The sequence below is a fragment of the Lepidochelys kempii genome, chromosome 1 (genome assembly GCF_965140265.1).
Source record: "Lepidochelys kempii isolate rLepKem1 chromosome 1, rLepKem1.hap2, whole genome shotgun sequence".
Lineage (NCBI taxonomy): Eukaryota > Metazoa > Chordata > Testudines > Cheloniidae > Lepidochelys > Lepidochelys kempii.
This window is the reverse complement of record NC_133256.1, coordinates 260073960-260097691: the sequence shown is the minus strand read 5'-3', so window position 1 is coordinate 260097691 and position 23732 is coordinate 260073960. Positions and strand designations below refer to the sequence as shown.

Here is a 23732-nt window from a genome sequence, read left to right as displayed (position 1 = left end):
CTGCTGAGGGTGACCTGGGAAGCAAGGGAGGGTCTTCTGCAACAATGCAGCTTCCACTCTGGCCCTTATGCCTGTGTGCAGCAATAGTCCCCCCTGCCCCCTCATTGCAAAGTGGTGCGGACATGTTAGCCTGACTGGGACAAGGAGCACAGTAGCTCTGCCAAGGAACCTGTGCAGGCGGATTGCTTAGCTTCTGCATGAGACCTTTGATGAGATCACTGAGGCCGATTATCACGATGTGAGAGAGAGCACATCAACGCCCTATTCCGCATCAAGGCATGCATGCAGCCCTAACCCTTCTTTCTGCAACCCTCCTCATCCCAACAACTCCCTTCTCAAAATAAAAGCCGCTTACTAGGCACCTCTGCTGTTTGTTCTTCCCCAAGCACCCTCTGCTGTGACTGGCTACCTTCCTCCTTGCTTGAAAACAGCTCCTGCCTCCATGCATCTAGGGATTTCGGGCCATCCCCTGTCTCTGGGGCCCCCCCTCCTCCTCAGCACCCTCGCTCTCGCTTTCCTCTTCCTGCCTTGTTGCACTCTGGGCTGCCACAGCCTCTCGAGTGTCCATGGTGCTGTTTGGAGTGGAGGTGGGGTCACCCCCAAGTATCTCATTCAGCTCTTTGTAGAACCAGCAGGTCATGGGGGCAGCACTGGAGCAGCGGTTTGTGGTAGGCGTTCTGCAGCTCCTTCACTTTAACCCTGCACTGGATCCTGGTCATGGCTCTTGATATCTGCCCGTAGGTATCGTGATTCCTAAGGCTGGAGCATAGTTGGGAATGGACAGCTTCTCACCCGAAACACTGATGAGATCCAGCACCTCGCCATTGCTCCATACTGGGGATCACTTGGCGCATGGAGGCATGGTCACAGGGAAAGATGCACTGAGAGCACTCCACGCCTTGCTGGGCAAACAGGAAGGGGACTTTCAAAATTCCCAGAGAATTTAAAGGGCGATCTGACAGTTGGTCACCTGAGGGCAGGGTGGTAGACTTCAAAGTGATGACCAGAGTGGCTAGAACAGGTATTGTGGGACATTTCTTGGAGGCCGATCAGAGCACATTAATAGACCAGGGCATCCACACTGGCACTGTGGCACTCCAGCTCGGGTGCAGAAAGCTCTATACTTCTCGTGAAGCTGGATTACCAGGGGCACTCCAGCCATGGAGTCTGGGCACTCTCCCTTGCCTGGCCAGTGAGGACACCTCAGGAGTTAGGGCACCCAGGGCTGATTTAATGTTCTCCAACTTGCAAGTGTAGACAAGGCCACCGTCTCTGAAAACTGCCAAGAGTAGGGCCCAAATTTACACTGGGCATAGTCAGATTCACTGACCACAGCATGTCACCTTGAGTCACCCAGTTACTGTGGCAAGAGATGGCATACAAGCCCTACAGCTGTTAGCAAAGCCCTACTCTAGCTGCATGCACATTTCATTTGCTTTGGCTCAAGCTGATGATGCACCACCCTGGAATTGTAAGCTTGCCATAGGTAAGATTGATCTCAGCCGTTTGGGATTTGCCTGAGCCCCAGCTGTACACAAGAACACATTAAAAGCCATTTGTAAATGGCTGATTTTTAGGGATACTGGATCTGAGGCTCAAATGATCCCAAATTTGGACTACTAACCCTATCCCACACTACTACAAGGCAATTGTGTTACCAGGGGGATTTTAGAGCCCTTTGAATAGTTCTCTTTTAAACAGTAAACCTCTCAACCTTAACTACAGTAGAACTGTCATTTCCTTATAAGGGAGTTTATCTCAACTATGATAGCTGAACATATTCAAAACCACAACTATGTAAAGGACCTAGACAATTCACAACATGCCAAGACAATTGTCTCCTTTAACACACTGCACAAGAGCACCAGGAATAAAGGATTCTTGAGTGAAGGGAGAGTTTGCTAGTTAACAATGCAAGCAGAGGCAACTAAACTAACCCAATTTTCACTGCCTATTTGCTAAATTCTTACACAAGAAAAGGGTCTGTTAAAAAACAGGACTGAGGAAAGGCTAAAAGTGAAATAGCCCATGAAGTCCACTTGAGTGCTATGAAGATGTTACTTACCTAATCAGCACCTACAAACTAGAACAGGGGTGGCCAACCTGTGGCTCCAGAGCCACATGCGGCTCCTCAGAAGTTAACATGCGGCTCCTTGTATAAACACCAACTCCGGGGCTGGAGTTACAGGCGCCAACTTTCCAATGTGCCGGGGAATACTCACTGCTCAACCCCTGGCTCTGCCACAGGCCCTGCATGGGCCACTAGGAACTGGGGGGGAGGAAGGGGCAATGCCTGCAGGTTAGAGTCACGCTGAGCCACTTGTGCGCCTCCCCCTAGGAAGCGGACCGGCTGCTGGCCGTTTCCAGGGCACAGCGCGGTCTGCGAGGCACGCCGGCTGCGTCACTGAGCCACCGGAGGTAAGTCCGTGCCTGTGCCCCAACCCTGAGCCCACCCCCCCAACCTGGAGCTCTTCCTACACCCCAAAGCCCCCAGCCCTGAGCCTCCCAAACCCAGAGTCCCTCCTGTACCCCAAACCCCTCATCCCCAGCCCAGAGCCTTGATACCCTCCTGCACACCAAGCCCCATCCCTGAGCCCCCCACCAAATCCAGAGCTCCTCCTGTACCCCAAACCCCTCAGCCCCAGCCCAGAGCCCTGACCCCCTCCTGCACCCCAACCCCAGCCCAGAGCCCCCTCCCACACCCTGAACCCCTCATTCCCAGCCCCACCCTGCAACCCTCACTCCCACACCCCAAACCTCTGCCCCAGCCCTGAGCCCCTCCCACACCCCTCATCCCCAGCTCCGTTGGGTCAGGGGCACCAACAATTTTCTTCAACTGGGTCCCCAGAAAAAAAGTTTGAAAACCACTAGCCTAATGGGATGATGTTATCCCTCTTCTCTCCTCAAAGAGAATACACGACCTGATATTTAGTGTTTAAGAAGAAACTAGTTATCCTTAACCTTTTTTTCCTTTGGCAATTTAGCTTTCAAAAGGGAAAAGATTTTTTTTTTTTTTTAACAACTGCTATTACTCAGCACTAAATAGCTTTCTGCCTATGCCATTATCAGCATATGCTGACAACTTTGATTATGCTTAAGGCAGAATAGAATCCAGCTCGTCTTGCATAATGATTTTGGTTCTGATAAGTTTAATGTGTTAATCAGTACAGTAAGATGCCACTTTTATAGTTCTTGGAAGTCTGATAGCAATATAGCACTATTTCATCCGCCACCATACATTATTCCACTTCCTTATTTAAAATGAGCAAGTTTCGTTGTACATGACAACATCTCTTTTATGCCATTCCTGCTGTTCCAAAGAAGTAAGGGTTCCAAAACTAACTTGCATTTATTCAGACATCAACAAGGCACAACAGTGTTCATTTGAATTGTAGGACCAGAGTTGGGATGGGGTTTATTTTGCCCTCTGCTACCACCAGCAGAAGACAGATTTGCTAAGAGGATCTATTGTCACCAAAAGGAAGAAATAAGTTTCCTCCCGACTGGAGTCTGCAGTGTTGGATGTAGAGAAGGGATCCTTTCCCCACCCCCTCTTCCACCAGCATCAAAACAGAACTCAGACCCAACACCCAGGTGAGTAGACTGAAGTTTTAAGCGGAAGGGAGATAACCCTTTGTCATCAAAGTCCTCAGCTCCTGGTTAGAACTTGCTGAAATACTCAGTCAGTACATCTAGAAGTTCTTGCTTCTTCCCACCGCCTTTCAGCCCATAAACCCTGCATGCTTCCTTCAGAACAGGCACAGTGAATTTGCCCAGAGTGCCCTTCTGTACATGGCTCCTAAGCTCATCCTTGGAGACTTCCATCTTGGGCTTCTTCTCTGTTTGGCCAGCACCTTCTCCTATTAGAAAAATAAATTTGGACCACGACATTAAAAGAACTGTAAGTATAGGGAAAACACTGCTACACTTAATATGCCAGTCTAGTAACCGATAAGTAAGAAGTGGATTAATAGCTATGTATGGATACATGGCAAATTTCTAGATTCTGCATTTCATCTCAGAAGCAGCTGTATTTAATTGGTGAGTGATCATAGGAGATCAAATAACCAATGTCAGTTAGGTTTATTGATATGGTGCAGGAAAAAAGATTCCATAAAATACCAGTCTCTGAAGAGCAGTCCCATGGAGCGATATTATATTCACCTTACACACTTCTTATATTCAAGTTACACATTTCAGCTGGTATTATTTATATGATTTTACAAGTTACACATTTCTTTATATGTCACTAAAATCCAACCTATCAGTTTGTTTCAGGTCCCTATCTTGCTTTTCTGTTCTTCCCTTACCTTTGTTTTGGATACTAGCATTCCAAGTACTGATCTGTGAAGGTACTTCCCTAGTTTGTACTAAGACATAGAACAAATTTCCTATCTGATTGTGCCAAATGGTTACTTCAGCAAATTCAAGGAGATATAGGATACTTAGCATAAGTGAACAGGATTAGGGCATCAGCCAGTTTAGGCTACATCACTGTTACAATATTTGTGCTTAATATTACTGGTGCTTAATGCATATTAATATATACATATTTATATGCTGGCTAGAACAGTTTGTGGCTTAATGGGAAAGATTCCATAACCAAATGACACTATGGAGGATTTTCACAGGGACAGCACAGCAGAATGTAAAGTCCCAACATGGAATTTGGCTAGGACACCCTTGTTAACACCCCACTTTTATGAGAAGTCCCATGGAATCTTAATTACAACTGCGGTGTACAGCTAATTCAAGACAAGTTCATAGCGGAACACTGCATCGTTACTTTGAGGGAAGAAATCTCCTACTACAGCCTTACAAAAAAAATTTAGCAGCCCAGGGTATGGGTAAATAAAAAAAATAATAATAATTTTGCTGGCCTGTCCCCCCCCCTGCAAAAAAATCACCTCAAGCCAAATGAGCAAAAACATTTAAAGGTTGCTCTATTTATTGACCCACATTACTTCCTGCTGCAAGCTGGGTTTTCCTTAAGAGATCTCCCATTCAAGAAACGATCCAATCTGACCAAACGCTATTTCAGCTTGAGAGTTCTAATCAGGCCACAATCCAAGGTGGATCATCATCATTTTGTCATGAAGCCAACCGACAGTCTATCAGTGAGAGTGGTTTCATAATAGGTTTCTTTAAATCATGAGATAAACTGAGAAATGCAGACCTCTCAGCAACAGCTGATACGGACAGAATGCTGCATGTCACAATAGTGCAGGCTCCTCACCGCCACTCACCCTGTTTCCGCTTCACAGCCTTCCCCTCAGGATTGTAGTCCGGAGGGTAAACCAGCTGCTTAAACTGCTCCACCAGATCACCCAGTCTGTGGTTCATCGCCTCAACCTTGGGCTCTGGCAGAAGAGAAATTCATACTCACAAAAACATAACCAAGCACAGGGAAACCTGTATGACTTGAAAATGTCACCACCATATTCCAGTGTACAGCGAGAGAGGATTGTCTTCAGAATAACTATCATTCCAAAAGGCTTTGCAAACATGAGAAATTAAATGCAAAAAAGTATGTTAATGCAATGGTAGTTACAAATTTTGAATGCACAAGAGCCAGGAAGGCTCTCGATGATACCATTAGCTTATATTGCCCATGTGTAATGTCTTATTACTAATTAGACTTGTACGTATACCTAAATAGGAAGGACAGACATGCTTATGCACAGACCAAACAGAAGAAAAAATATAACAGCATGCTAGAGAAATAGGTATGCTGCAGCTTTTAATTCATCTCACTGTTATGTTGGGCTATCCCTATCTGTTTTTTATAGTCACCTGTTGTCTCTCATGTTAGACTACAAGCACTTTGGCACAAAAATAATTTTTGCCATGTGTACTGAAAAGGGACATTTTATCAAGTACTTATTAGGGAGGAAAGGGTGTGTGTGAGGAAGAGAACAGAACCAGAATTACAACTTTAAAGAGACTGAAGTGTTACTACCACCACACGCTCTGAATTAAGTCCTAGCATTGCACAACACTAACTGGTTTAAAAGCACAAGAAGTCCATTTGTGTTTTCTAGAAACACACCACCACCTAGAGTGAAAATCAAGAGGCCTCTACCCCCACCCTCTTTGCATCCACTCATCATTCTCACGTGTCAGATCCTCAGCTTGTTCAGGCTCTATCAAGTCCAGTGCCAAGGCCTCCAAGTTCCTAAAATGCTGCTGCAGAACTGGATTCTCAAAGCTGTCATTCCTGCCAACAAAACCCAGAAATATTCAACACACACGTCAGGAGTAAGCTGAGCCCATAAATAGGGCTACTGAGCCCCCAGTTCAGCCCACCCTCCCCTGCACAGTTAAGCATCTCCATCACCAGTGGTGCTTCATGGAACACTGGTTTTCTCTCAGGTTTATTGCCTGCAGAAGTAGTGATCATGTCACTAGCTTACTAAGCTCCCAGCTTATTAATAAGCAGGATGTGTATATGTGAAAAAAATGAAGATGGCATCAGCCCACACTTCAAAACCAGCTTTGCCCCTTTCCACACAGCCACTATCTGAATACACATGCCCTTTAATGTGAGCACTATGAAGTTGATCCTCCTCAAGATGGAGAGGCATAACTCCCTTTAACAAGTATTCTGTGGTACTTTTCATTTTAAACATCCTAAAATACTTGACTTACAGATAGATCAGACATGGGTTCTCTCATTGCCACTGAAACATACTGCCTCTGGAATATGGTGTAATGGCCCTGCTCTGTGGGACATGTGTTAAAGGAGTCCCAGAATGTACTGGTACAACTGTTGTAAGGCATGCTGTGTGTGGGTGGTGTCAAAATGGCTCTGTCGGTAAGTGTTGCTACACATGTTATATTAAGAAACTAAAAACTATGTCTTAGCCATAGCCCACTGCATGTGAATGTATGCAGTAAACTGTTACAAGGACAAACAATGTAACAAACTAGTTCAGGCAATCAATCTCCCTGCAACAGTCTCCTAGCTTAGTGCAAACAGACCTACACCTATATATATGGAGACCTATACCACAGCTAATTTTCCATTATTAGCTCAATTTTGGCCCCTAGAAGTAGGAGCTTTGGGGTAATTTCCAAATGTGAGACATTGGAGTTAGGACTAATTAATCTTATCTAGACTTACACTGTACCCATCATTATGGTATCTGAACCAGTACAGCTATACATGTATCGGAGGTTTGACCACAGTGGGGCAGACATCACAGTGGATTGCACCAGATCAACCAGACGTGGCCTAAAGCTCTGCTCTCAAGGTTTGCGGCCAACTATTATAATCAATACCTGGAAGCTGCCTGGCTTAGCGGTTGTATGTGGACAACATATTGTAAAAGCATTGCACGACCAAAGCATTTTAAACAATGGTTTTATACAATGTTTAGAGTGGACATGTCCTTGGATCACCAGACAGCCTAACAGATTCATTCAGAGTCAAGAAAAAGCACCCAAGTTGCATTACAAATTGCACAGTTTCAGCCACCTAGTGCTTTGAAATCTATGATTCTGTGTGCATACCACAGCTGCCGCGGAACACTGTACAACACAGCAGGTGATAGCTTTGCGTTTTCAAGCCCCATGTCTCTGGCCTCCATTCACCTGTACTTGAACCGGAGCTTCTGGATTATTTCCTTCATTTTGTCCACCTGTTCTTGATTAGCTGGGACCTTTTCTGTGAAGTCAATTTTCCGTTTGTCATCTGCATAAGGCAGGAAAATGAGGTGGAAACCTAGACCAGAGAGAGACCAGAGAGCAGTTATCTGAAAGCCTGACCTCAGAACAGCATGTCAAGGGCAAGCCCAAAATGCTCAGAAGTTGGGTTGGCACGAAAATCTATCTATCTATCTATCTATCTATCTATGCTAGCCAGACACTTACTGTATACAATCTGTCAATTATGCACAATTAACTAGCATCTCTTCCCTTTTCAGACATTTCTTAGGCAGTCTCTTTTCTGAAGAGCCAACAATATCTTCAGGTGTATTCAAACAGCACATATCACAGCGAAGCCCCAATCCTGACTGGAGCCTCTGAGCACTACCATAATATAAGTCAGTATCAATAATAATTAATGCTGCTGACTTTTGAGAGAAACGATCTAAGTATGTGAGCAGGAACTAGGGATTATTGAGCTGTAATTCCATCGGACACTGATTCTCAGTGGAATTGGGCAAGTCACCTGTCTTTTCAGTATCACCCCATCTTTTAATCAGGAGAACACTCATCCATCTCACAGTGGTGTTGTGACAATGGAATTAATGCTTATGAAGAGATTTGGATGGAATCACACACTACATGCAAGGAGCATTATTTTTCTAGACAAACCTCTCAATCCAAGGCTCTCCAATTATAAAAGTGAGGAAAAGCAGAAGGAAAATAATTTACCACTGCTCTTTCATAACACCCCACTCAACTGGTACACGGTGATGATCAAATGAAAATCATCACTACACAAAACCTTCAGAAGAGCCCAGGGACAGAACAAAATTCAAGGAGGCATAAGAGCTCTAGGTAACCAATAGAGAAAGAGGTTTTTCCATTCTGATGTTGGCTACCTGAAGCAGTTAGCAAAGATGTGGGAGGGGAGGGAAACTGTTGCAGCCACAATGGACTTGAATGTTATTTTATGCAGGGCAAGAACTGACACAAATGGAGGCTTTTAAAATGTTTAGCAGGGCACACTACACAGGCACAGGTAAACAAGGCCAATACCAGCCCTGCATCAGAAATCCATAGTAGCAGGCATTCATTTTAAATTGCCTCAATCGAAAAACTATGGCAAACCTGTGCAAAGTAAATATTTCAGGTGAGCAACTGTGGCTAGAGACCAATAAGCACCTTGTTCTGTGTCAGATTCCTGACATGCCTCTTTCTGCACGTCATTTTCTCCCCAATCTTTATACTAGGCAGCACGCAGTATCTGGCAGGGATAGTGCATGTTCTCTAGCTGGCAGCTTTTTTCATGCTGCAAGATGGAAAAAATGCAGTCTCCTCACATACCTGGAGGGGCTGTCTGCACTTTCTGTTCATCCAGCTCCTCTTCCTGTGGAACCAGGGCCACAAAACGGGGGGGAGTGTTCCGGCGGGGGGTGTACCGGCACAATGCCATCACCTCCTTGTCCAGGCACTTGGTCAGTAAGGCATTAAACAGAGTTGTACTCCCTGTGCAACAAAAGCCATATATCTGTCAGACTAAGAACTCCTGCGCCCTCCTGGAACACAGACACTTGACCCAAAGCGTTATAGAACTTCGCATCTGCCACTTTTTGAATATACCTGCAATACTCCAGATGGAGGCCAGAACAGAAGGCAGAAAAATAATGTTAACAGGGCAAAACTCTGAGATGACAACATTGTCTCAATTGAACAGAAGAGCAAGAGAATGCTGGTGAAATTGCTGGACTCGCCAACATTTGCAACAGGAGATGGGGGAGAGAATGGAAGGAGACATCTGGAAAAGCCCCCCTTCAATTTGGATATATACAGTGACACCCTCTTGGAGGCCTAGCACTGGTGAACCCAAGCCCTCACTGCAGAGGCAGGGTACTAAGAATCTAGGTTGTAAAAACTGCATCCTCTTTCCAGACCAAACATGAGCTTTTATTTTCACCAGACACCTAACTCAGACTATGTAGTCAAGAGTCATGCAGGTGCTGTTCTGCTGGACCTAAATGGACTGTAAGGTAGTAAAGGAGTCAGCTAAATATCCACCTCAACAGTGCAACACTCTAGGGAGTAATGCCTTATTCCCCATACCAGGAGCATCATCTCAGACGTTGAGGGAGAAGGGCACCCTGTCCTAACAGAGCCCTTTTTAGTTCATGGCCTACTGTCTGTGTGAGAGAAGTATTAATTATTTAATCTTAAGCACTCTTAACTTACAAATTACAGTATTACTTCCCCACCCCAAATACACACATAACATGGTGACAGAAGAGAAAAAAGGCCCCAGTTCCACCCCTTATAGTTACATCTGCTTATAAAACAATCCAGAACCCCCAAATGCTGCTAACGTATACATCCCTCCTTGGATGCCTTTGTCCTGCTTAGCTGATATAACGGTCACCTTTGAATCTAGGTTTCCTACCCATGACCCTAGAGCTCTCTATTCTGGTCCCTGTCTTCCAATATACTTCAGGTTTCAAATACAGACATTGCTGTGAATGACAAAAGCAAACCTTTTGGGGTCACATTTGAGCAGCTGCTTGTAGATTGGAAACAGAAGACAGAACAGGTTCAGAAGCATAGTGTGGAAGGAAGAGAACATTAGCTGTGACTTGGAGCAGAGAGTGGCAGTTAAACCCACATTATTGCTCTTAAGATTTTGTACAGTAACTCCTCATTTAATGTTGCCCTGGTTAACGTTGTTTCGTTGCTGATCAATTAGAGAACATGCTTGTTTAAAGTTGCGCAAGGCTCCCTTATAACGTTGTTTGGCAGCTGCCTGCTTTGTCCACTGTTTGCAGAAAGAGCAGCCCGTTGGAGCTAGCTGGTGGGGGCTTGGCACCAGGGTGGACCGGCAGCCCCCCAATCAGCTCCCCTAAGTTCCCTGTGCGGCAGCCGGCCAGCAGGCTGTCAATTGCCGGGCAGTTCAGCTGTCCCTCCTCCCACTGCAGTGTGCTGCTCCTGCCCTCTACCTTGGAGCTGCTCCCGGGAGTCTCCTGCTTGCTGTGCGGGGGGGAGGGAGACACGAGATCGGTGATAATGTCAGGGTGCCCCCTCCCCCCACTCCTGTATCTCATCTCCACTGGCAGCAGCTGCTGTCTCAACTTGCAGATCTACTTAAAAAGGCAATGTACTTAGAGTGCGGTCAGCATACTTAAAGGGGCAATGCGCGCATCTCTCTCTCGCACACAGTGTCTCTCTCTGTCTCTTCCTCTCTCTCTCTCTCACACACACAGTGTGTGTCTGTGTCTCTCTTTGCCATGCTGTCTCCTCCCTCCATTCGTGCTGTCTTGTAGAGTGTGAGGCTACATTACCAACGTGTTAACCTCTGAGCGCTCAGCCAATTGCTAGTTCATCATTTAGCATCAAGGCATGCCCTGGGAACTATCCCACCCTCTTCGACCCTCTGACTCCACCACCTCAACCAAGCTTCACCATCATCATGCTGTGTACAGGATTAAACTGTTTGTTTAAAACGTATTGTGTGTGTGTGTGTGTGTGTAATCTTTTGTCTGGCAAAAAAAAATTTCCCTGGAACTTAACCCCCCCCTTATTTACATTAATTCTTATGGGGAAATTGGATTCGCTTAAAGTAGCATTTTTCAGGAACATAACGACTACATTAAGCAAGGAGTTACTGTACTGGGCAAGGGAGCAAACTAAACTCTGTATGTCCCGTGTCCCTCTTAAATGATAGCTCTGTTCCACTCTTCTGTCAATTAGTTTGCTGTTGCACTGCCAGGTGGTCAATCTCTCCCAGTTTTGTTTACCATTAATGAAAGACTCTTCAGGATAGAGGAACTGGGAGGGCTTGATGTAATGGTGCTGTTTCAGCATCACCAGTGGTTTAAAGCCAATCAGGACCAAACCTGGGGAATCAAATCTCTTCACTTCTTCTGCCTCCTCTTTCTCCAACACAATCTGACGGTTCCCATAGGTCTAACAAATAGAAAAAAAAAAAAAAGACAATTATGAGAATGGACAGGTCACTCACTCAGCAGAGAGGGCATAAGGGACAATGGAATCAATTCTGCTATGATGAAACATATCGGGGAGTGGCAAAAAGAGGACTATGGGGAAGATGAGTAGATTACCCACTGAAGATATTTTCCAGCTCAAAGGAAAGATCTGTGAGATGTTTCTCCTCATGCCAGCATGGAACTACCAACTCACTGCTGGTTAAAGCAAAATCCAAATCGGTTTCACACACAGGATTGAACAAATCCAATACATTCAACGTTGACAAAGCCAGCAGTTTAAAAGGACTGATAGCCAGTCTATGTGAAGAGCAGACCTGCTACTGCCCATAATGGAGCATCTCTCATGTGCCTTTCGATTTCTCTAATCCCAGGTTTTTATCAGCCATTCAGACAATAGTTTAATTTTTATCTATTCATCACCAGTCTCTCTCAGACACACTTTGGATCCCTTTGCACTAGTTTCCATGGTACTCCATGGCATTCAGTGTAGGACTTGGCAGGATGGTTTATGGAGGAAGTTTGGGCGTGAATGACTAAGAAAATCTGCTTCAGCAAATTCCCAGTAATGGGAGTGTGCTCACAACCCTCTCTTCTAAGCAGACATTTGCTATCAACCTGGTGATTGAAAGTACTGCTATGTTTCACAGAGCTGATCAGAACAGTGTTTAATCTCCGTACTTTCATCCAGTCTACAAAAGGTCAGACAGGAGAGAGATGTTTGGATTTCAGCCTTGTGCTTCTTCCAGACACCTTCTGCTTTGAGCAATCAGTGTCGAATGACAATAAAACCCAGCATCTTCAGCTAAAAGGATGGACACAAAATAATTGTATAGGCCTATAACTCCTTCCATCCCAGAGCCTCGAAGTATTTTGCAAACTGTGTATATAGGAATCACTTATCCTGCCCTGAAATACAGCTACACCTGAGCATGGCAATCATTCTGTACCAGCAATACTACATGGCAACAGGGGGAGTGAAGAATAAAGAGGGAATTTTAGGGATGCAGAGTGCAATTACCCAGGTTGGAAGTTAACTTAGATATTGGGATTCATACCCCCTGACCTTATGGTAATTAATGATTCCATGATATTCGTCATAAGTGGTCAAAACCTCTGTGATTAGATCATCAAGAAACAGCACCAGCAACAGAACAAGGGCTGCTAGTGTCATGTTTTCAGGATGATACAGTTCTGACTCCAGAAGAAGGGTACACCCTATAAAGCCCCAGCCTCACTTCCACTAGTAGCTGTTTTCTCCCTTGAAAGCCTCACCCAAGCAATGACCCACTCAAATTCTGCTTAACCTATGAATGTGACAAAGACCAAAGATCCCTAAGAGGACAGAGATGCAAACAGTATGAACAACTGGTACTGTGCCTTTCTGCAGATCATCTTAAAAGTCCAACACAAAAATAAGCAGCAGGTTTATTTAGATGTTTAATGTCCATGCAGGTCCCGCAGCAACAGGAAAAACAAAGTGTGTACGGAGTGTGTTACCTGAGCCTTCTTGGTATCACTAGGTAGAAGCAAGCTGCCTGTCTCTCGGTTAAATGTCCGTGTCTTTATTTTCACAGGCTCATTGGTTTCCCGATAAAGTTTCACTGGAGATGGTTTGAAAGCTTTCTGGACCAGGTTGTAAACACCTACAGTGAGGGACAAGTCTTTACCCAGATGGAGGTTTAACCTGTGTGGAAATAACAGACAGACTTCAAATTTCTAAAGGGACACTTTTCATAAAGTGGGTCTCTCACATGACAGTCTACTCCCTCAAGCTCGCCTTTATTCACTTCCCAACACCACCTGCATCTCTGAAATGAAAATATTACTTACCTTGCAATTCTGCTTCTCTGAAGATATTGTGCAGGATTCTCAGTCCTGGGTCATAGCTCTTTAATACAAACCACTTAGCTGAACTCACAGCTTTTCTGTGCTTTTTATCCTTGAGGGCAGCTACAGTGAGGTAGAGCACAAGGCACACCCACTACTGACAACTCTGCACCGCGCCCAGGCTGAATGTAAATGCTGCCCTTTAAACTCTTAGCCAGCTCCTTTGAGTGAGCAGGAGGCAAAGCTCCCAGAAAAAGCCAATGCAATAGCAAAAACATACCTCTGGGAGAAAAAGAAACAAGGCTTGAGAGAGAAGGAAACCTACCAACTTATGAGTAGAAAATCAAGAGAGTGAGGCAAGGCATTTCCCTTCCTCTAAAGATAACGTCAGTATAGGATTCTCACTCCACAAGAGTTAAAGAGCAACTGGCAACCTGAAAATCTGGGATGACATCCTGAGAAGGGACTCTCTCCTGTCGCTGAACTCAAGCAATAATGCTCTATAAATGCATGGAAAGATGACCATTTGTTTGCTTTGCAGACATCTGTGACTGAACCTTGAGGCTGGTTATGGCTGGAACCTTCCCTCAAAAATCAAAACCTTCCCTCTGAGTGAGAGCCTTGACAGAGACTTCTAGTTTCAACCCAGCCAGGTCATGAAATGCAGACATCCATTTAGACATGGTCTTTTCAAGTACAACACTGCTGATCAAACAAACAAACAAACAAAAAACAAAACCAAACACACACACACACACACACACAAGAAGCTGGGTAAAATTTCTAAGGGTTTCAATCTGCTCCATACAGAACTTCCAGGGATGTTTTGACATCTAGCATAGGGTGAAAGGCCTCCCCAGACAGGCACACGGCCTGGGGAAACATGTTGGCAGAAGGACAGGTAGAAGTCTACCACCACCTTGAAGAGGAAGCTCAGATGAATCTGCAGCATTAACTTATCCTTATAAAACATGGCATAAGAGGAATCAATCACTAGGCCCTTGAACTCACTCTGAGCTGAAATCATTGCCACCACGAAAATGAACTTCCTGTAAAAAACAAACTCACACAAACTGGATGGTTCAGAAGGAATTTTCAGCAGCTTTGTCAAGAGCACATTAATATCCCATAACACTTTTTAAATGTGAATTTTCAGATTCCCCATAAGAACCAAAAAACAAGGGCTTGCAAAGACACTGGCCCACATATGACTAATGCAGGTGCGACAAGCTGAAACAGCTACCAAACATGCTGGAATGCAGTAAGCTAAACTCAGACAAGTGAAGGCAGTCAAGAAGTTTTTGTGCAAAAGCTGACTTAAGCCTGACTTTACCACAAACACAAACATTTTCTGGTTTGAGTTGTAGATTTTTTTCCAGTAGATGATTTCTGAGATGCCTGGAGGACATGAACCCCATACTCAGACTACCATGTCAAGAAAAGGGCTCCGGGGTCAGGATAGAGCAAGGATCATTTCAGGCCAACCTCTCAGAATAGGAGGAGGCATGTGATAGCCAGAAGGGGCCTAGTTCACATTCTATTTTCCACTACTGCAATCCTCACGGGTCTAAGAGCTAGAAGAGTTCCATTAGTCTCATGCAAGAGAGTTAAGGCCCAGGAGTGAAAATACTGCTCAAATGGTGTCTTTATAGAACAATCCTTCCACATGAAGAAGGCTGGACATAGAATCGGCAGCCTCTGGAAGGGGTTATTTCAAAATGGTGACGTGTTCAAAATGTTGACATGTGGTACACACCTGGCCAAAGCCCGCTTCTTTGTCTCCTTTGCTCGCACTTTCTTCATGAGATCTTCCAGCTTGCCTGAGGTTTCAGTATGGACCCCTAGGTCTTCGTCCTCTGCTGTGTTAACGATGTCCCTGTAGAACAAGGAGATATCGAACCCCCCAAGCTTCTTCAGGTGCATCAAGTCAAGGATGATACCTGGGGGCAAGGTACAAATGTGGGGAGGATCATACAAATTGATTTCTACTTATTTTGGCATGTTCATACAATACTCAGATATTCCTTTATATGGAAAAGGAAGTCAAAATGGACAGTCGTCCAAGAACAAAGAGGTGTCCTTTTGTTTAGTATTTTTCTTTTTTGTAAGTGTTGGTTCTTGAAAGAAAGTAATTAAAGAGAATTGGCCTGGTAGTTCTTTGCATCTAGTCAAGCAATGCAGCAGAGGGACCATGCTCAGCCCCTACCTGGGAGGAAATGACCCACTGTGGCCAATGCTCAAAGCAGCACTGACAGGCTCCAGAAGAATTAGCATCCACCCCACTCTTGTCCATAGGGAGAGAAAAGGAAGAGAAGATGGAAGATTATAGAGAATCCCCCACAAAAACTCTCTTTTGCCAGGTATAAGGGACAATGTCTTAAAAATGCTTGACTACCCTTAAGCTCTAGCACACCAACTGAATTCTGAAGGAATTGGCTCTAAGCCACTTGCTATGACTACTAAAACATCCTCCTTCCTGGCCTCCAAACATAATGCTTTCCTTCAATTCATATAAAATACAGCTGTGACCGAAGGCAATTTCTGCAATATCCTTGAAAAACCTTAGTGAACTAAGTTAAAGTATCTCTGGAGTCCATCGTATTAAATACGAAGGTGATGTGTTATTATTGGCTTAGATTGTATGTAACCTTTCTGGAGAGGGAAGGGAAGAGATATGATGTGAACCCTGGAAAGTGCTGTGAATGTCAAAAGACTATATTCAACAATGTGCCAGACAAGAATGGACTTGGGAGACTAAATGTCAAGTGATTTGCCAGGGGAAATCTCTAGAGGGGAGGTGAATGCAAATTCCTATTTCCAGTTATGCAAAAACCCAGCTTTTTCAAGCTATGGCTTGAGGAGGGGACCACTGTCTACTGATTACCTCTTCCCAGAATCTCAAGATCAAAGGCCCAAGCATTATAAAGGAAAGACTGCACTATTCATGGGTGTGTTAGCTCTGAGCTAAGTCTGCTATGAACCTGTAACCACAGAAAAACCCCTTTGCAGAGTTTGAAAGACTGATTCTTATCAGAGTTCTAGCTGGAGTTGGGGGGGTGATCTCTTGTAAACTTATTAGAATGCATGTAAATTATTTTATTATTTTTCATATAAATTTTCTCTGTAATGCTTTCACCTTAAGAATAAATATGTTTACTTAGAAAAAGCTGTGTGCTAACTTGTGACTGCTGGCAACTACAGCTGTTCATTGCCTCTGGTGAGAAAGCAAAGCACAGACACTGGCCTGTTTAGGCACTCTAGCTTGCTGGGGATATTTCAGTATAAGCAGGGAACTGTGCAGGCTGAAAAAACCCCAGTCAGAAGGGAGAGAGATGTGGGTCTTCACCAAAGAGAGGTGATGGCTGAGGACCCGGGAGCCTAGAATGTACGCTGTTGTTGAACCACGGACAGGGAAACAGATGTAGTTGCCCTGCAGTGTGACAACAGACACTAAAGTAATCCTCTTTGCCTGTCACTCTGATCATGTCACTCCATTCCTGGAAGAGGGGGAAAACAAGGAAGTATGAGGGGGGTTTAATTTCTATGGCCCATTCAATCCCTGACTACAAGCCAAGACAAACAAAAGGTGCTTAATTAGTGCCTATTAACCACAAAAAAATGGACTGAGCACCTCTAATTTAGAAAGGGTTTTTATGTTTTGATTCAAATATTTTGAAGAATTGTCTCCAGAAATGTAGTAGCCCAAAATCCTGTTTACTTCTAGCAATTCCCCAAGTCCGATCACATCATTCACTTTCCTCCAAGATTGTACAAAGCAGTTACTTGGCGTCTGCTGCAGGGAAGCAACACTTTTACTCTTCATTAAGGCTCAATTTCTAAATTAAAAGTGAAAATGCTCACCTGTGTCTCGAAGGTCAGCAGCTTTGGTCCTGGCCAGCTTAGCTTTAGTGCTGTCATGCCCATGAGGGTTGTCTTCATTGGTGAACAGCATGATTCTCTTGTGGCTCATCTTGAGCCGGACATCACTGAAAAGATTACAGCAGGCCCAAAGTGCCTCACCCAGTGAGTAGTCAGCATTATGGCCAAACGACTCACGAAAGAGTGCTTTTCCCTGATCTCCCTTGTACTTATCCAACTCTAGCACTCGTTTGGCACCTAAATGGAAGGACAGCAAGGGCATTACTGGTTCTAATTCGCACATAAAAGCCAAAACCTGTTGACCATTTTTCCAGCTAGAGAAAACACATAGCTCCCTACAGCTGATATTTGACTAACATTTCACAGCATGGCCCTTCCAGCAGTTGGGTAGGAAAAGTGTTCAGTGTCTTAGGGTATGTCTACATAGCAACTGAAAGGCATGCTTCCCAACATGAGTAGACATATACACGTTAGCACTACTCAAGTTAGTGCCTAAAAATAGCAGCGTGGCCACAGCAGCACAGGCGGTGGCTTGAGATAGCCACCCATGTACGTACGCAGAGAATCGGGCAGGATTGTAAATGGGCAGCTAGCCATGTAGCTAGCCCAAGCTGCTACAGACATACTGCTATTTTTGGGCATTAACTTAAGCACAGCTGGCACATATATGTCTATATGTGCTGGGAATTACACCTCAGACCTACTGTGTACACACATCCTTAGGTGTATGGACCCATCGATAACTATCCTCTTTTTTCAAACTATTGACTTGCTCAAGTTGACCAATGGCTCCCCTTCCGCTTCTCTCTCTCTCTTCAAAACCTTGCAAGTGATAGTGGAAGAACCTTTTACTCTGCAACCACTGCTATCTGATCAGCTTTTTCGTATCTTGCTCCCTCACTGGATTCTCCATCTCTTAAGATCTCACCTGAAAAGGGATCCTATTCATTATTTAATTTCCTGCCCCATCTGTTGTTATTTAACTAACTGCATATAGTTTTAGAATTAGTGTTCTGACAGAAGATGCTATACAAGAAGAATCAGATTACATAAACCCTTCCCCCTCCAGGGTACATCCTCCAGCAGGAAGGAGTCTTTCCCCAACTCTTTTCCCCATTAATGGCCTGCACCTTTGGGCCAAGAGAACAATAGCCCCCTCTGTCTCTGGAGGTGTGATATATTAGAGGTTGATAGGCAGAACTTCCACCATGATGCACTTTGCTTATAAGAGGTGCTGCAAAGTAGTAGTTTGAGAATCAGACTTCATTCACACTCCTACCCTGCCAGTACAGTAGCTAAAACAGAGCTGCCCTTCTTTCTCCATACAACATCCCACTCTCCTAAAAGTACTTCAGCACGAGGGCTAAGAAGTCTCAATGAGCAAGAACAGTCCAAGTCCTCTGGAGAAACATCTGCTTGTTCTCCCACTCCTATTTACTGAATATTCCCACTAGAGACAAAGCAATAGCTTTTAGATAAAATGCTGCTTTGCCATGACAGATATGGGCGCTTAGTTCCATTAAGTCACTCTGGCTGGAAGCACTCACCTTCTATTTCCTGCCCCTCCCTCAAACAAGAAAATTACATCATCATCTTATCTCTCTCTCTACAGAGCCTCCCACATCTCACTCTGCTTCCTACACTGTGTCACATTAACCTTACTCCTGCTGTTGGTTCTCAACCAGAGTTACTGTGCTGCTAACATTATTATTATTACGGAAGTCTGAGACAGAATACCACTAGCAGGTCATCCTGTCCATCTCCTATTGCAATCAAAAGGTATGGCAGCACATACATGGTACATTCAACAGTACAGCAGGTGCCTGACAAGCTTTCAAGAGCCGGGATGGGATTCTCTTGAAAGCCTGTCAGGCACCTGCTGTACTGCTAAATGTATCATGTATGTGTTAGAAGTCCTCTTTAATGAAAGAGGGCAGTGGCCATAAAATGGGGCCTTGTGTTAAAGTACAGAAAAATATGGAACCCCACACAAAGGAAATAAAACACGGATAGTGTGTATTCTTTATCTGATTCAACAAGGAAACTCTAAGCAGGGAAATTGTTACACCTATCAAAAATCCCAGCACAGAAAAAGAAATTAAAATGCTACAGTAACAGGTCTCTCTCCCCAAAGGGGACAAATGGTGATAAAAACATTTTACAAACTTGCCCATTTCCTCTTAAGCCTTATATTCCTATTCTCTCTTACCTGGATTGTCCAGCTCCTGAAGAACATACACATGTTTGAAATCCACAGAATTCTTGTGTTTCTCAGTGCCATAAAACACAACACTCAAGAGGTCCCGGTTACTACTAATGATCTTGCTGGTGTATACATTCCGGATGCACTGGAAACAGAAACAGCAGAATTAGGGAAAACAGAAGGAGAAAGTTAGCTGAAAAAATGGTGCTAGAGTTCTATCCTTGGCAATCAGCCCTTCAAAATGGCAATTGCAAGGGCTACCACAATGTTTTGAGCCACATTTCATAACAAGTTAGGTACAAGATGTTTATGATTACATTTGAACATTAAGTACTTTTCATTATAACACATTTTCTACAGAAGAGGACAAGAGAAAGACTTCCTAGAGATACTACTCTAATACAAATTTATTCCTCATTTTGTAATCACAATCATCACCAAAATTTCTGGGTTTGACTACAGATTAGGGATGTAAATATAGTTTAAAAAGTTAACTGTTTAAACTAACTATTTTTTAATAATTTAAATGATTAACCAAATAAAGGGCTGCCCCAGCCAGGGCTAAGACTAATGCTCACCGGTTAACATTTTACATCCCTACTACAGATCAGACCTCTCCAGCCCACCACTGCTGTTGCTGCAGAATGATTTCTGATTTTCACACCAGAGATATGGTGCTCTGATAGCATGGTGATGAGAAATACATAAACAGGTAAGGCAGTCAACTAGCTACATTAGCTATATTACAGTGGATAAGAAATCTGTATATAGGCAACCCATAAAGCACATTGAGATCTTTCAGTCTACAAGACAGGTCATTATTAATCTCTAACACATGATCTTACCTGAATTGTCATATCAAAAGGAGTCCACTCATCATCATCATCATAATATTCAAACATGGCCTTGGAAGCATCAACTAAAAAAATCAGGCTGTCTCGACCTGAATATTTATATTCCCCTGAAGAAAAAAAAAAAGAAGTATAGTCTTATAATTGACTGTATCTTTTTCCCCCACTTAAAGTACCCACCCATGTTATTTGTGCTTCAAAAAAATATAAGCTGTCATAAATATAAAGGGAAGGGTAAACACCTTTAAAATCCCTCTTGGCCAGAGGAAAAATCCTCTCACCTGTAAAGGGTTGAGAAGCTAGGATAACCTCGCTGGCACCTGACCAAAATGATCAATGAGGAGACAAGATACTTTCAAAAGCTGGGAGGAGGGAGAAAAACAAGGGGTCTGTGTCTGTCTGTGTGATGCTTTTGCCGGGGACAGAACAGGAATGGAGTCTTAGAACTTAGTAAGTAATCTAGCTAGAAATGTGTTAGATTATGATTTCTTTAAATGGCTGAGAAATTGGGTTGTGCTAAATAGAATGAATATTCCTGTGTGTGTGTCTTTTTGTAACTTAAGGTTTTGCCTAGAGGGATTCTCTGTGTTTTGAATCTAATTACCCTGTAAGGTATTTACCATCCTGATTTTACAGAGGTGATTCTTTTTACTATTTCTTCTATTAAAATGTTTCTTTTCAAGAACTGAATGGTTTTTTCATTGTTCTAAGATCCAAGGGTTTGGGTCTGTGCTCACCTATGCAAATTGGTGAGGATTTTTACCAAACCTTCCCCAGAAAGTGAGGTGCAAGGGTTGGGAGGATTTTGGGGGGGGGGAAGACTTTTCCAAACAACGTTTTCCCAAAAAACCCAGACAAATGTTTGGTGGTGGCAGTGGAAGTCCAAGGGTAAAATAGTTTGTACCTTGGGGAAGTTTTAACCTAAGCTGGTAAAAGTAAGCTTAGGAGGTTTTCATGCAGGTCCCCCTTCTCTACCCTAGAGTTCAGAGTAGGGAAGGAACCTTGACAGAAGCACCTGTGAGGAGTGGTTTGAGTAGCCAAAATTCATCCACAGAAGATTCTTTTATTTTTGCTCTTTCAAGCCCCTGTATCATGAATAATCTATGGAGATCCTCAGAAATATGTCTGAAGCAGAGGACCCCATGCTAAGGGGAAGAAAGCAGGCACTCAAGATCACATTCACAGAACGCTTTTTGGTTAAAGGTCAAATTCTTACCACCAGTTTCAGCTTCTTCAGGATATTCTTCCTCTTCCTCATCCTCCTCCTTTTTGTAGTAAGACATCCACTCTGACATGGCTGCCACTGTTTGCTAAAAAGAACAGAAAAGGCAGGTGTTTGTACTGACCTTCAGTCTGAAGACCATCCAAATAACTGGTCACATGGTTTGGGCGCTCATTTTCAGTTGCTAAGGTCTGGTCCACACTTAAAAATTAGATTGACCTAGCTATACTGCTGGGAAAAATGTAATACCCTAAGCACGTTAGTCAGGGCATTACCCCTGAAGTAGATACAGTTAAGGCTTGATCTACACTACAGAGTTAGGCAGCTTACATCCACCTAACTAAGGGTATGTCTACACTTACAGAGTTTTTGTGCTTTAAGTTTCACCTGTGCTAGGGAACTGGTGAAAGTAAAGAGCTGGTTTGTTTACTCACTCAATTCCTCAGGCTTCAGAGAGTGTTTATACTACCAGCACTTCCATTGTCCATGAGAGCAGCGCTGTAGAGCAGCTATCCCACAGTGCAGCTCTCTCTATAGGTCTTGTGGGAAGGGGAGGCGGGGGGGGGTGAGTGGGAAGGGGAGGCGGGGGGGGGGGGTGAGTGGAAGGCATTTTGGGTCCCTGCTCAGTGCCCCCTGCTGCACTGCTTCATGTCCCAACAGCCCCATTACTTCCTTGTTTCTTTCATGGCTTTTTTTTAAAAACCCCTGCTGTCTGGCTGCTTTCCCCACCATATCTACAAGCAAAGGGAAAGGGAGTTTCAAACTCCCTGGGGCTTACAGGGGGAGGGGTGGACATTCGTTTACTTGGAGTCAGAGCAGCAGAGATGCTGGCCAGAGCGCTCATTTTTGGAACTGTGGGATATCCTCCGGAGGCCAAAAGGTGTTTAAGCTGGTAGAATGTGTCTTCACTTTCACAACAGCGCAAAAAGAACAGCGGTAAGAGCTATACACCTCTCGTGAAGGTGGTTTTCTTTCTGCAGTGAAACTTCTGAGTCTCACTGCAAAAAGTCATTAACAAGTATAGGTTTCAGAGTGGTAGCCATGTTAGTCTGTATCAGCAGAAAGAACGAGGACTACTTGTGGCACCTTAGAGACCTGTGGCAACCCCCATTTTTTCATGTTCTGTGTACATCTATCTGTATCTATCTTCCTACTGTATTTTCCACTACATGCATCTGATGAAGTGGGCTTTAGCCCATGAAAGTTTATGATCAAACAAATTTGTTAGTCTCTAAGGTGCCACAAGTACTCCTCCTTCTTTCTATTAACGAGCGTAGACGCTCCTGCGGTGTTAGCACAAAGAAGGGGCTTTTGGCGCTTTAAATGGTAAGCGCAGACATAGCCTAAGTGTCTACACTACAACGTTGCTCCCCTCAATGTAAGTCACCCATTTACACTGAGTCACCGACCTCATAACTCCACCTCCCTGAGAGGCACAGCGCTGTCGATCGTTAGGGTGACGCAGTGTCCGCGTAGACATGCCTGTCAGGCCCGCGTAGGGCTCACAACGCCCCACCCGGTGAAGTCAGTACAGGGGCACCGCCGACACAGCCCGGCGTAGCCCGGACACGAACCCCCACAGGCATGACTGCGGCGGCTCCACCTTGACCTAACTTCGGTCGACTTAACGGTGTCGCGTGGGAAGCGCCTACGCTACAGCCGCGCGGCCACCGCCTCACCCACCAGAGACGCGGGGCTGAGCCGGGAGCGGCCTGCGGGGGGGCTGAGCCCCACGCCCCCTCCGCCAGCAGGGGAAGGCGCGCGAAGTAGCGCGGGCGGGATAACGGCCTGGAACTGCAGCGGCAGCAGCCCGGACAGGACACGCGCCCCGGGGACGTGGGGCGAGAGGCGACGGGAACAGCCGCTCCCGCTGCCAGCCGTAGCTCAGCGCCGCCCTGGCAATGGGAGGCCGGGACCCGGGGGAGGGGGAGAGAAAGGGGGAAATCATGGGCGTGGGGGGCTCGGTAGAGAATAAACGCCTCCCGCCATTACCTGAGCCCGTAGCAGCTCATCGAAACCGGAAACCCGCCCCCGGAAACAATCCCACCCAATCCTGCGAAAGTGGGTGTGGCCCGAGGGAAACCACGCCCCCGCGCGATTTTGCCGGCGAG

General features: G+C 44.8%; 1 protein-coding gene across 5 annotated transcripts; it reads right to left on the bottom strand.

The window, feature by feature from the left end:
* Window positions 1–3330: 3330 nt before the first annotated feature.
* Window positions 3331–23682, bottom strand: XRCC6 (X-ray repair cross complementing 6). 5 transcript variants are annotated; one of them, XM_073327209.1, is made up of 13 exons: window positions 23614–23682; window positions 21616–21709; window positions 20394–20509; window positions 19555–19693; window positions 17328–17582; window positions 15223–15406; window positions 13137–13323; window positions 11430–11598; window positions 8995–9156; window positions 7594–7723; window positions 6117–6217; window positions 5247–5360; window positions 3331–3860 (listed from the first exon to the last, which is right to left on the bottom strand). In XM_073327209.1, the coding sequence occupies exons 2-13, from the start codon at window positions 21692–21694 to the stop codon at window positions 3661–3663; spliced, it is 1836 nt and encodes a 611-aa protein (XP_073183310.1). In that variant the 5' UTR covers window positions 21695–21709; window positions 23614–23682; the 3' UTR covers window positions 3331–3660. The 5 variants fall into 5 exon arrangements, with proteins under 5 accessions (XP_073183310.1, XP_073183314.1, XP_073183312.1 ...); XM_073327213.1 differs by lacking the exon at window positions 23614–23682 and adding an exon at window positions 23305–23447; XM_073327211.1 differs by lacking the exon at window positions 23614–23682 and adding an exon at window positions 22426–23281.
* Window positions 23683–23732: the final 50 nt, after the last annotated feature.

What these genes read in the sequence shown, in the direction of transcription:
- XRCC6 (XM_073327209.1), bottom strand. Translation starts at nt 21,694, where the DNA reads ATGTCAGAGTGGATGTCTTACTACAAAAAGGAGGAGGATGAGGAAGAG. An exon ending in TCAGGAGCTGGACAATCCAG is followed by an intron (nt 17,583 to 19,554) that starts GTAAGAGAGAAT and finishes CCTTCCATTTAG; the next exon opens with GTGCCAAACGAGTGCTAGAG. An exon ending in ACAAGCTGAGGATCTGACAC is followed by an intron (nt 5,361 to 6,116) that starts GTGAGAATGATG and finishes CTCTTCTGCCAG; the next exon opens with AGCCCAAGGTTGAGGCGATG.